The sequence below is a fragment of the Bos indicus x Bos taurus genome, chromosome 18, assembly GCF_003369695.1.
Source record: "Bos indicus x Bos taurus breed Angus x Brahman F1 hybrid chromosome 18, Bos_hybrid_MaternalHap_v2.0, whole genome shotgun sequence".
Lineage (NCBI taxonomy): Eukaryota > Metazoa > Chordata > Mammalia > Artiodactyla > Bovidae > Bos > Bos indicus x Bos taurus.
The window spans coordinates 21012165-21025269 of NC_040093.1; the positions used below are offsets into that span (position 1 = coordinate 21012165).

The following is a 13105-nucleotide window of genomic DNA, read 5'->3' on the forward strand; positions in this document are numbered from 1 at the left end:
ATGTTCACATAAAGGGGAGGATAAAAAAAGAGGAGAAAAATTTCTTCCTTGCAGAAATAGCAAGAAATCTCAACCTTGGTGCTTCGTGAGGGAAGAATATCTTCCTTTATAATTCATTACAGTAAGATAGGGTTCATGCAGATTTGCTGTCTGAATATATATGTGGGCTAAGAAACTAAAACTGAGAATGTGAAAGTGGTCTCAGGTTGGTAGAATCCCAGGCATCCAGATATAAACAAACACAAATCCTCTTTGAAGAAATACACCTTCAGTGGGTCCTTAAAGAATTACCACAGATACAGTGTTAATAAATATAATTGTTTAAAAAAAAAAATATATATATATATACACATATCACATAAGCAAACAAACACTATGAGAGAGATCTAACAGAAATGACATAAGCTCATCCATAAAGATTTCAGGCATTAAAACAACCAAAAATAACAAAGTTATAATAACATAAACTTTAAAATAAAAAGGGAGACTGACAAAAATGCCTGAAGAACAGAGTACTATAAAGTGACCAAACAGAATTTTAAAACCAAAATACTCTTAGAATTGGAAAACAGTGAAGAAAAGTTAATACAAAGGACCCACAGAATGAGTTGTAAGAATTTAGTAAAACTAGAAATGTTAGAGCAAACTAGCTTCTGCTTCCATTTTAGACAAAAATAAGAGAAGCAAATGTGTGTTCCTTTTTGTAACTTCCAGGAACCTTACTTAAATGTGCAACTCACAAGGTAACTTGAACAATTACTTTTCCATTGTTTTAAACCAAATGTTATTGTTTTAATTTTAAAATTGCAAATAGAAACACTCACTGTTCTACACTGGTCTATTTTTCCTGATAAAATCTTCAATCCTTCCAATACTATCAACCCAGCAATCACTGCATTAGTAGTAGCGATAGCAGGAATAATGTTCCCTGCCATTGCTGGAAGAAAAAAAAAAAAAGTTTAGCTGTTAAAAAAAAAAAAAAAAAAAAACAAAAAAAGAAACTTAGAATTTAGAGGACACAACTGAAGTACAAACAACTTACATTTGATATCGAATCTGCTTTTCATATTCATACTGAAAATATGCATCCTGAGATTTGCAGCAGAGGTGACAAAATCCATTGCAGATGGGTCATCCTGTCAATAATTTAAACAATTTAACAAATCTCCCCACAAATTTACTAATTTGGCTAGTACTGCTTTCAGAACAGCACTTTCACAAGTTTCTAACACGTCATCTAGAACAAGAGATGGCCTCCAGGGAAAGGCTGGTCTGGATGAGAAGTGAACAAGGGCTTGCTTGGGATCATCAGCTCCAGGGATACAGGAATGTGGCCTGCCAAGAGCCAACAGGTTTTAGGAATTCACTCCTGCGTCCACAAATGCACTGGAGACAAAGAGTACACAGATCAGAACACCAATTCTATTTACTGATGGTGGCAAACCTTCCCTGGGTCCATATCGTCAATAAGCTTGTCTGATGAGTACAGAACTCAGGGATGAAGATACAGACTGGTTTAAGAAAGCTACTTCATTAAAGCCTCAGAAATACCTAGAATACCTCTTTTTGCTTTCTTTCTCCAAACTCCCTTCACAAACACTGCACTCCTATATTGGCTGATTCTTTTCAGATGTGGCAGGACAGAGTTTTCCCTTTACAATTGCCATTATTTCTAAGCATATATCCTACTCTAATTCGATTTCACCAAAGTTTCGTGCTTTGAACTGAGAAAAACTATCCTAGCCCATAATGCAGAAATGCCCAAGTATGAAAGAAAAAGCACTGATAGGATGTGGGTTTTTCACATACTTATCTGGCTGGCTGAGTAACCACAGGCAAATAAATCCCCGACCCCAAATTGCTTAATGTGTTAAATGGGGAAAATTATATAAACATCTTGTAAGGCTGTGGCGAGGATAAGTATGATTACTTAAGAGTACCCAAAACAGGGTCCATCAGGTACTTCCCCAGGCAGCTGGCTTATCACATCCATTAGTTACAGATCTTACTCACAGAGAGTAACAATTTGCAGTTCCAAGTTTTGTTATTGAGTCCCTGTATACAGATGAAAACCTACTACACCAGTTATAAAAATACAATGAAAAAAAGTTTTAATACTGATCCCTTACAGCACACAAAACTTAAAGACTAATGTTTGCAACTCTCCAAAATCTAAATTTACCAGCTTTATTTCAGATGTCTGATTCAACCCCCATTTCAAAATTTGCACATATAAAGCTATCTTGTGCTCAGTTGTGTCCAACTCTTTGCAACACCATGGACTGCAGCCCACCAGACTCTTCTGTCCAAGGGATTCTCCAGGCAAGAATACTGGAGTGGGTTGCCATTTCCTTCTCTAAAAGTTATCTTAGTTCTCTAAAACTGATCAAACTTTTCTCCTTACTTTGAAATTAACGGCAAATCTTTACCAAAATCTGAACATACAAACTTTAGCAGATTAATCACTTATAGTCACAGAAAGTATTGAGTACAATTAAAAACAAGTAAAATTAATTCACTAAATCCCAAAATGTAACATTTAACTGCAAGATCTATTAAATATTGTTTTAACTTGTAAAAATAAGTACATATCCTTATTGTACTGATAAGTCTCTCAGAACTCAAAGCATTATTAACTATTTCAATAGTAAGGCAATTTTATTACTTTCAAGGCCAAATAAGGCCCATGAGCTGTTGTCTCCAAAAGGATATTATGACTTCTATTAATAAATCTCTATTACGTACGAAGCTCTCTTAAAGCTATTTTCTTAAATCAGAGAAATATTTTACCACAGTAAAGTCACATTATTTTTCTAGTCAACAGTTACAAACTATGAACATATTAGAATCTAAAATGAAGTTTTATGATATTGCTTAAATTCACATATAGAAAATTCATACTTCAATGTAGTAATTAGAGGTGAAAACATCAAAACAAAATCAATGTCCTCAAAATCTGGTAGAATAAAAACAATATCCCAACATTACTAGGTTCTGATATAGCTCAAGAACTAAAACACACATTTGATATACAAGTAACTGCCACACATTTTCGACACAAACCTTGTCCCATATGAGCTCAGCTCCATCCCCCTTTTCTGCTAAATGAACTCTCAAAGTCTCAATGCTCTTTGAAAAAAGACATGCATAGCTCTTGACATCTAGAACCTGCTGGTCTTTCAGACCTAACTGGGGTTCGTTTTGTTGATCTGATGCACTGGTTTCTTCTCCTGGAAAAGAAGTATTAGAAATTTACTCCTAACATCTTTCCTTTACTCAGTTTAACATTCAATGCCTGACAATAAAAAAATTATATGAAACAAATTTCATTAAAGTAATTATCACTATGATACAATTATGCATACATTTGTAAGAAATTGGTCAATATTATGCAAAATTAAGCAAGAAAATGGTCAATATTGACATGGGAAAGGTGTGAGACTCTCAGAATTTCACAGATTACTGGAGGATTCAAGAATACAATATAGACAAGGTAATAAGCATTATGCCCAGAATACAGTATCAATAAGTGGAAGCTACCACAGCAATACTAGAACTGAGCCATAAAAGAAGTATTTGTTACTGTAGATAACTACAGGAAACTGCTTCAAACTGACACCCTAAATCTCCTGGGGCCTTTTAAATTTCAATATGCTAAACACTGCTGTGCAAAGCAAGTTGAGACACAATGTGTTGAAGAGAGGGGTAAGGAAGCAACCACTACTACATTAGTTTTTCCTCACTCAAAGCTACAAATATGTCCCAAAGTTTAAGGAACAACACTTTACATCAGGGAGAATATGAAATAATTAAATGTTAACTGATAAGGGACTAGGTTAAAAAAGACTGAGAACAGCAAGTCAGAGTATGTAAATAGTATGATTCCATTTACGTAAAGTAACCACACAACTGCCTGTGTCTCTGTGTAGTTATCACCAAGACAGCCTTAAAATGTTCGTAGTATTTATTTCTCCAGGTGATGAGGTATCCAGTGATTTTCCTTCTTCATACTTTTCTGAACTATTTCAATTTCTTAGCATGGGTGTACACCACTGTATACCAAGAAATAACAAGGCTATTTAAAGACTTCAGGTGAGAGAATTTCCAACTTAGGAATCCCAAAGAGAAAAATGTACCCTTCACCTTGACTTTGCACTTCAGCCCAATCCAATGGAACTGGAGGTTTCCTTTTCCGCCATAGTTTGTCCATCGTCAACAGATATCTGATATCATCTTTAAAAAGCTAAGACAGAAAGGAAGAAAGATAAATTCCACGAACCCTACTGTCCCTATCCTGATAAAAATATAACAAAATTACCCTGCTGACTTCACATTATAAAATCTGATTTAAAGATCTGAGGACATGCTATATAACAGTAGATTAACAATTCTCAAGGCGGGGGGTAGGGGGGAGGTGCACACCTAAAATCTTTGTGTAAAAAGAAATTTTACACACAACGCTTACACTTGAAACGGTTAAAATCAGAGATGCTGAGAAAAGCAGAGCAAGGGAGCTCTGAACTGTGCTGATTGACCCCGTCCTCCCAAATCACTTCCCCATACTGGCTCCTCAGATCAGCTGCAATCGCAATCATACCATTCAAGGGACTAAGTAACTACACACCAACTCCACAAGAAGTGAGCCTACAGGTACCAGTTAGCAACATCTTCAAGTTTGTGGGTACTTCCAATAAAGCATACACATTTTAAAAGTGCTCAAACAGAAATTAAGAACCACCTGCAACACCTCTGAAATGTGCCTCCCCAGTCCCCCACAAAGAACCTCAAACACACAAAACAATTCCTATTTCAAAACTAAAACCAAAGATTACCACATATAGATTGAGACTATCACACGAATCACACTTTCTATGTGGTAGAATTTCAGATGATTTTAATAGTTTTACATTTTCCTTAGCTGTATTTCTTATTGTTGATTTATTCCACACATTTTTTGTATATACCAGATATGAATTTAGATATGGCTAAAAGTTAGAACTATTTCTATCAAAATATACTCAACTGAGTATCTATCAAACATCCTTAATCTTTGGAAAACCAGCCAAATATACAAATAATAGTACAATTTAGTGTGAAAATCACACACCTCTGAGTACTGTTAAGTTATTCTGTTCTACCTGAGGAACAGGGACAGAGTTGGTAACATGTGAAATGCGTACAAAGGGAAGGAAATGAGGGGTCCTGTATGATTTGGGCTAGAGACATTTTATAGAGGAACCTTAATGCTTGGCTGTAAAGCCTGCCAGGCAATGGGGAATTAGCATGGATTTCCAAACACCAGCTCCACAGCCTTCTCTGTTCAATTATTAAATACTAAGATCTTCACACTCTGTCTCTTTCTATAAACCTAACTCAACCAAATCTCTAAACTGGTTAACTACCCACAGAACCATGTGTCATCTCGCTCACGTTCCATAGAGGAATCTCAAAGTCTATCACCTTCCACACTCTCCCGATCCCTATGCACACATGTTTCCCCACCTACCTCAGAGATGGCACCACTATTCACCTGCTGCCCAGCAGGAAACCGGGAAGTATTCTTGGTTTCTCATGTTATACAAAGTTCAGTTTGTATAAAATGGATAATCCACACTCCAATGGGATTGCAGATGGGTTCTACTTCCAATTACTGCAGAAGGCACTGTCCCATACTGGTTACAAGAGGAACACCAGGTCCTACAAGAGTGCACTGCATATTTCCTATACCTTATACTGACCCTACAGACTACCCTTCAATGGATTCCCACTGTCTTGGTGTAATATCCTTATCATGACCTAGAAAATCTTGCCAGATAGAGTCTCAGCTTACCTTTACAGTCCTCCTTCCACTCTCCCTTTTAATGGGAATTATTTCAGTTCTTCAACCTGAGACTGACTTTCTACATGCTGCATTCTCATCCCCACCCTTATTCCTTGAAATCTGGAGTTGAAATGTCATTTCCTCTGGACAGCCTCTTCTGGACCCTCATTCCAGTCAGTAATAATGTTTAATAACAAGGAGGGTTAAGTCTACTTATTATTACAGGTTCCAATACATTTGAACTTAATCTCATTACACCCTGAACTCAAAACTGCTTGTTCAATGTTTGACTTCCCTTCTAGACTCTGAGTTCTCTCCCCTACAAAAAGCTGGGACCCTATTTTCTGTCTCCGTCACTGTTAAAGCTTCTGTACTTTAAGTGTGTGGCACACAGCAGATACTTAAAGTTACCTGTTGCACAACAGATTAGAGACATACTTCAGATTATTTCGGCGTTCAACTGCTCAAATTGGAATGGAAATAGGTATATAGACACTAGTTTAGACAATACTGTCACTATCCATAACAGAGTTAAGCACATTTGATTTTAAGCATAATCAAAATCAGCAAAGGAATGTAAGAAGAGAACAGGAGAAACCAAAGGTGAGTTACATAAAGAAAATCAGTGAAAGTGAGGGAAGGAAAGATAAGAGTGCATAAATAAGCTGCTGTTTTTATCTTCTATAAAGATGCTATACTGATTTAGTATTCATGTTAAAATTTCAAATGTAGTTTATCCCAACTACATCACAATGAATTCACTAAGACAATGCTGTGTTCTCTGTGTGTACTCAGTGGTGTTCGACTCTTTGCAACCCCATGGACTGTAGCCCACCAGGCTCCTCTGTCCATGGGATTTCTCAGTCAATAATACTGGAGTGGGTTACCATTTCCTTCTCCAGGGGATCTTCCCAGTCCGGGGATCAAACTCATGTCTACTGCATTGGCAGGCAGATTCTTTACCACTGTGCCACCTGGGAAGCCCAATTAAATCACACACTAGCTTAAAACAGGGTAATAAAAATGGATCCACAGTTATAAAAACGGTAATCCTAACCTTGGTAAAAAGTTTAACTGGATCATATCCAGTTGATTTAGCCCATTCCTTGGTGGAAACACGTTTAATGTCACCATCTTCATTAGATGCTCTGGCTCTGGCTTCGGCTTCCATTGGTTCCCCTACAAAACAAACACTAGTTTATTTTCAACTGTAGTTCGTGTAGAATGAATCTCTCATCGACCTTTGAGGGGTGTGGTGGCATGGGGTCACTCATGAAAGCCACTAGCATGTGAAACATTCTGAATTCAAGGAGAAAGAATTAGAACATGCTCATCACCATTTTTTTCTACTTCAGTTTCTGAAGGCCACATGCAGAGTAGTTCAAGTATAGACCTGGGAACAACTCCTGCCCAGCTCTATTTACTCGATTTGTGAGATTTCTCTGCAGCATGTTTCTTCACAAGTAAAATGGCACGACTCATTTTTTAAAACATCATTTAAAGATGAAACAAGAACATAATACATTATCTAGCATATAACAGCAATTATTTCCCCCTCCCCCTGCCTTAAGCTACCAATATTAAATTAGCAAAATAAAGACAGTGGTCGTCAATAAAAAAAATATATCCCAACTAGTTTACTCACAGGAAGCTTCAGGGTCAGCTCTGTCAGGAGATACTTCTTGATCAGCATCTTCTTCTCCAAACAACTGGCTATAATTTAAGAATAGTAAATATTTATGTACACCAAAATATTCTGAACAAATGATACCTTTTCCAAGCTTCCTCAAATCTTCAGAAGCGATGAAAATTAAGTAATTGATAAATTATATTCCAGAAACCTCAAAGTATTTAAGCCATCTGTTTAAAACAGCTTGCATTCTCATTTGAACCACAACACAGAGAAGGCAAAATTTTAGTAGACCCAGATTCATTTCTGTCAGCTAGCTTCTGCAAATTCCTGTTAAAATTGTTGATCAACAGACAGGTGAGTGGCTTTACATTCCAACACAGACAATATTTCACTTCTAGAATAACAGCTGTGAAGTATACCTGCAACTATATTAAACAGTGACACACCTATTGTGTGTGAGGCACTGCTGAAGCTGCAGGAAACTCAGCAGGAAGACATTCTATCATAGTAGTATGCATATTTACCTATCTTTACCACTTAAGAGTCGTATGAAATAACTGGAAAGTATTAAGCTGAAACTCCCTCTTATTAATCAAGCTATCCTAAAAACTGTTTAATAACTTTTCAACCTTTCATTAAGTATAGGACTTACATTAAAATCCCAAAGATCCTGATACATTTTACAAGAAAATGGCAATCTGTTTCCAACACTGGTTGTACCCCCAAAATACACTCCCAAAATAGCATACATGAGTTCCTACGGATTAATTTCCTCTCCAGAAAACATTCTGCCAAACTAGCAAGTATAAAATATCAATAGTATGTTACTGTGGCTTTATTCTTGATTTTGCAAGTTAATCATACAGTTGAACATTATCTTTATTTGCTTATTGCCTAGATTTCCCTTTAAGTAAAAAAAGTGTCTACTAGTATTGTCAGGTTGTCCCTCTCTTATTACAGGAATATATTCCAGACCACAATTTTAGTTCCTTATGTTGCAGTTAGTTCATCCCATATAATAGCTTAATTGTGTATACATCATTGAACCTCTCTTGATGATGAAATACTAAATGAATTTGAATGAATCAATCCTTTTTTATAATTACCACTTTTATATCTTGAGAAATTGTTCTTTAATCCAAAAGATAAAGATTTTCTCCTGTATCAGAACAATTTAAAATTTTGCCTTTCACATCTGAATAATTAACTCACTTCGACTTAATTTCTATACATTATTAACTTACACATATTGTTTTAAGTAGAGAATATAATTTTTTCCACGCAATGGCACCCCACTCCAGCACTCCTGCCTAGAAAATCCCATGGATGGAGGAGCCTGGTGGGCCGAAGTCCATGGGGTCACTAAGAGTCGGACACAACTGGGCGACTTCACTTTCACTTTTCACTTTCATGCATTGGAGAGGGAAACGGCACCCCACTCAGTGTTCTTGCCTGGAGAATCCCAGGGACTGGGGAGCCTCATGGGCTGCTGTCTCTGGGGTCGCACAGAGTCAGACACGACTGAAGCGACTTAGCAGCAGCAGCAGGCTTTAGTCTTACGTATAAATTTTATAATCAGATGAACAAGTTCCAATAAAATCCCTGATAAAATTTTAATCAGAACTGTACTGAATCATTAATACTTTATACACACAAACTAGAATAAATGTATATTTTGCTCTGTCAGCTAAGAAGGCCTAAAACAAATGGCATCCACATCTATGCCTAAGCAGTTGTATCCGGGCTTCTAATATCATTCTTCAATAAAAGAAACCAGGGTTCCTTGAAGAAATGTCTAATCCTAGGGCTGAAGCAGGAAATACACCAGATGAACCTGGAGCATCTTATAGTACCAGAAAGTAAGGAATTACTCCAAAAAAAAACCCCACTACACTTTGATGGCTACATATCAAAGAGCACAAGGCCAACTGAAGAGCTCCCAATGGCCAAAGATGGAACAATCTGAGCAACAAAATTAAACAGTATATTAGATTATAGTGAAAGTCGCTCAGTCACATCTGACTCTTTGCCACGCCACGTACTATACAGTCCATGGAATTCTCCAGTCCAGAATACTGGAGTGGGTAGCATTTCCCTTCTCCAGTGGATCTTCCCAAGCCAGGAAATCGATTCGGAGTCTCCTACATTGCAGGTGGATTCTTTACCAATTGAGCTATCAGGGAGGAAAAACCCATTAGATTATAACTATAAAATACATTCAGTATCAATGCATCTACATGGATAACAAACACTACCTTAAGTGATCCAGGCCTACATTAATAGTCATAAATTATGTTGGTAACATGTACCCCTCATATGATGAGGAAAACAACACTGTCTCTCTGAGGTCTTCCTTCCAATAACCTATAACCACACTAAGAAAAACATCAGACAAATTCCAATAGTGGAGCATCCTACTAAATACCTGACTGCTGCTGCTGCTAAGTCGCTTCAGCCGTGTCCAACTCTGTGCGACCCCATAGATGGCAGCCCACCAGCCTCCCCCGTCCCTGGGATTCTCCAGGCAAGAACACTGGAGTGGGTTGCCATTTCCTTCTCCAATGCATGAAAGTGAAAAGTGAAAGTGAAGTCGCTCAGTCGTGTCCGACTCTTCGAGACCCCATGGACTGCAGCCTTCCAGGCTCCTCCTGACTAGTACTCTTCAAAATTAACAAGGTCCTCAAAAACAAGGAAAGTCTGAAAAACTGTCACAGCCTCCTTAAGGGGGATCTAAAGATATGATAAGTAATTATGTGGTATCCTGGAATAGATAAGAAACACTGGGTAAAAACTAAGGAGATTTAAATAATCTTTGGACTTCGGTTAATAAACAATGCATCAATACTGATCCATTGTTACCTACACATCATACATTAGTACCATAAGATGTTGACAACAGAGGAAACCTAGTGTGGGAACTTGCTACCTTCTCAATCCTTTTCTAAATTTGAAACTGTTCTAAAAACTAAAGTCTATTAAAAAGAAAAAAAAAAGTTTCCCAAATAAATAAAACCGGCAAGTGTATTTCTCATGAAATTTTGTCATTATATGTGTACTTTTCTGAGTGAGTATGTAATACCTTAATCAAAACATAAAACTGTTTGCTGCAGATTTCTAGAAGATATCAACTTGATAAAATTCTCTTCTTAGTTTACTAAGATGATGAAAAGGTGTTCGCTAAATTTTACCAAACATTTTTCCTATATCTATAAAGATTATATAGTTTCTCTTTCTCAATGAAGTAAACGGCATTTATAAACCTTTCCAGTGTTAAATCATGCTTGCATTCCTGGAATAAATACAACTGGGCATCCTTTTTGTTTTATACCATTTAGATTTTTTTAAATTTATTTTTGGCTGTGCTGGGTCCTCCAGTTGCGATGCGGTGGCTTCTCTTGCTGTGGAGCACAGGCACTAGGCTGCTCGGGCCTCAGCACTTGTGCTGCCCAGGCTTAGCCGCTCCATGGCATGTGGAGTATTCCTGGACCAGGGATCGAACACATGTCCCCTGCATCGGTAGGTGGACTCTCAATCACTGGACCACCAGAGAAGTCCCCCTCTTTCCTTTTTATGATCAAACTTGCCAATTTATTTTTCACTCTTACCTCAATTACATCCTTCTTCTAATTTTTTTGACTTTATGTTGTTCTTTTTCCGACATAAGTTGGATCCTTTGCTGATTAATGTTCACCACTCTTCATCTACGTAAGCCTGTAACTTCTTTCAACTACCACATTCAACGTATCCTACAAGTTCCACGTGTAGTATTTTCAGTATTATTACAAACTATTTTCAACCTCCATTATTTCTTGTTTAACCAATGAGTTACTTCTAAGTATGTTTTAGTGTTTTCAAATACAAAGATTTGTACTCATTTAATTACATGCCTATTCCAGTCAGAGTAAGCTCCGTCATTGTTAAGTACAATTTCTCCATGGTATTTAAATAAATAATTCCACTGTCCATCACCAGTACTAAAAATATGCCCAGAAATATATATACTCTTACTTGAACAAATATTTCGCCCAGACAATGCAATGAATAGGTTCTGAAGGTGTGTTACGAATTGTACAGCCAGGAAAAGTTCTCTGGGTTGGTTTGGGATGGCATTCGTAACACTCGGTCACACCCTGCAAAGTAAAGATGTGAGAAAAACATTTAATCAATGACAGTGGCTTCTCAATACTGTAATTCATTCTTTCATTTACATTCCAACTATCAAGAAAATTTTAAAATATTAGTGACTCCCCAAATCCTTACTTTACAGATAAGAAACTCTAACATAAAACCTAATTGAATCTACCAGTCACAGCTAAGACTAAGCCAGGACTCTTGATTCCTGGCCCAGTGAGGAGAAAACACAAGTTTACCTTGATCATAGTGAATAGAGAAACTACTGGGAAGACAAATAACAGCTTTCCAACCAATTATCTTCCAAAGTTGTAAAACTCTATTATTTAAATATTTATAGCTTTACCTTATAAGGTCCTAAAGATTAAGTGAATTTAAAGCATTTAATTTCTAGAGCTAACCAGATGCATGGAAAAAATCTTAGGTATTGCTAAACCAAATACTCTTCATTTCATTGCTAAAGGGTTATGTTTAAATCTATACTGTCGGAATGAAGTCTACAACACCTGTGATAATTTTTCAAAACTTCAAATGAATATTCTTCATTCTGGCAGTTCTCTATCTCAGTCTTAATACATACTAGTGTCTCAGTAATGGATAACGGTAATGAGCAATGTCTTCCTAATAATTGTTAAAGACCCCAAACCTGCAAATAGTGTTTTAATAAAAACTGCAGCAGATCCAGGGTTTTCTCCATAATGCCATTTCTGGTGTTCTTCCAACATGCTTTCTTGAGGCCAGCCATATAGCAAGCAGTGCATCCCTCATAAATTAATATTTACAAGTCTTTGTAGAATGATATGAATTAAACTCCCAAAGAGTAATACTAAACACTAAAAACAACTGAAGCAGAGCCACAATTTTCGGTTTGGATAAATTGCCGAACAGACAAAAGTATCAAATTTCAAGTAGAGTATATAGTTTCTTTTAGTTTTAAAACCTGCAAATGATTCTTCCAATGTATCTGTTTAATTTCTTAAAAGAAGTTAAGAGAAAAAAAATTTGAGCAGAAAATGAATAACAATACTAAGATTATAGAAAACTGAGTTATGAACATACAGGTACTTGTTCTTACTCTTTAGTTTTATCTAAATACTTGAAATACTTCACAAATAGACCAAAAATTTTTTTCAAAGTACTCTAGACTATAAATCTGGACTCTAGCCAAAACTAACTTTTTAGAAGCTGGTTTAGCATACATCAACATGTCATGTAGTCTCTTATGCTTGCCAACCTAAGGATTTTAAGACACAAGCTACATTTTAATACATGCAAGGATTTTAATACATAAGATCTTTGCCTGTACTCTTTCGTACCTTTATAGCATCCTAAGTTTTAGAGGAGCACAAAAAAAAATCCTTACATTCTGGAGGCTGACAAACCCATGTAATACATAGCCAAAGTTTACTTCTTCCCTCCTTAGATCAGATCAGTCGCTCAGTTGTGTCCGACTCTTTGCGACCCCATGAATCACAGCACACCAGGCCTCCCTGTCCATCACCAACTCCTGGAGTTCACTC

General features: G+C 36.7%; 1 protein-coding gene across 2 annotated transcripts in view; it reads right to left on the reverse strand.

Annotated features, from left to right (window-relative positions):
* UBA2 (ubiquitin like modifier activating enzyme 2) overlaps positions 1-13105 on the reverse strand; it is a 32802-nt gene that overhangs the window by 12486 nt on the left and 7211 nt on the right. For both annotated transcript variants that reach the window (XR_003506529.1, XM_027515966.1), the window contains exons 6-12: positions 11463-11584; positions 7467-7534; positions 6879-7000; positions 4144-4243; positions 3064-3230; positions 1043-1136; positions 825-937 (exon numbers count right to left, since the gene is read on the reverse strand). Coding sequence is in view for 1 of the 2 variants with exons in the window: in XM_027515966.1 (XP_027371767.1) it covers positions 825-937; positions 1043-1136; positions 3064-3230; positions 4144-4243; positions 6879-7000; positions 7467-7534; positions 11463-11584 (786 nt within the window). In the remaining variant the exon portion in view is untranslated. The remainder of the gene's footprint in view (positions 1-824; positions 938-1042; positions 1137-3063; positions 3231-4143; positions 4244-6878; positions 7001-7466; positions 7535-11462; positions 11585-13105) is intronic.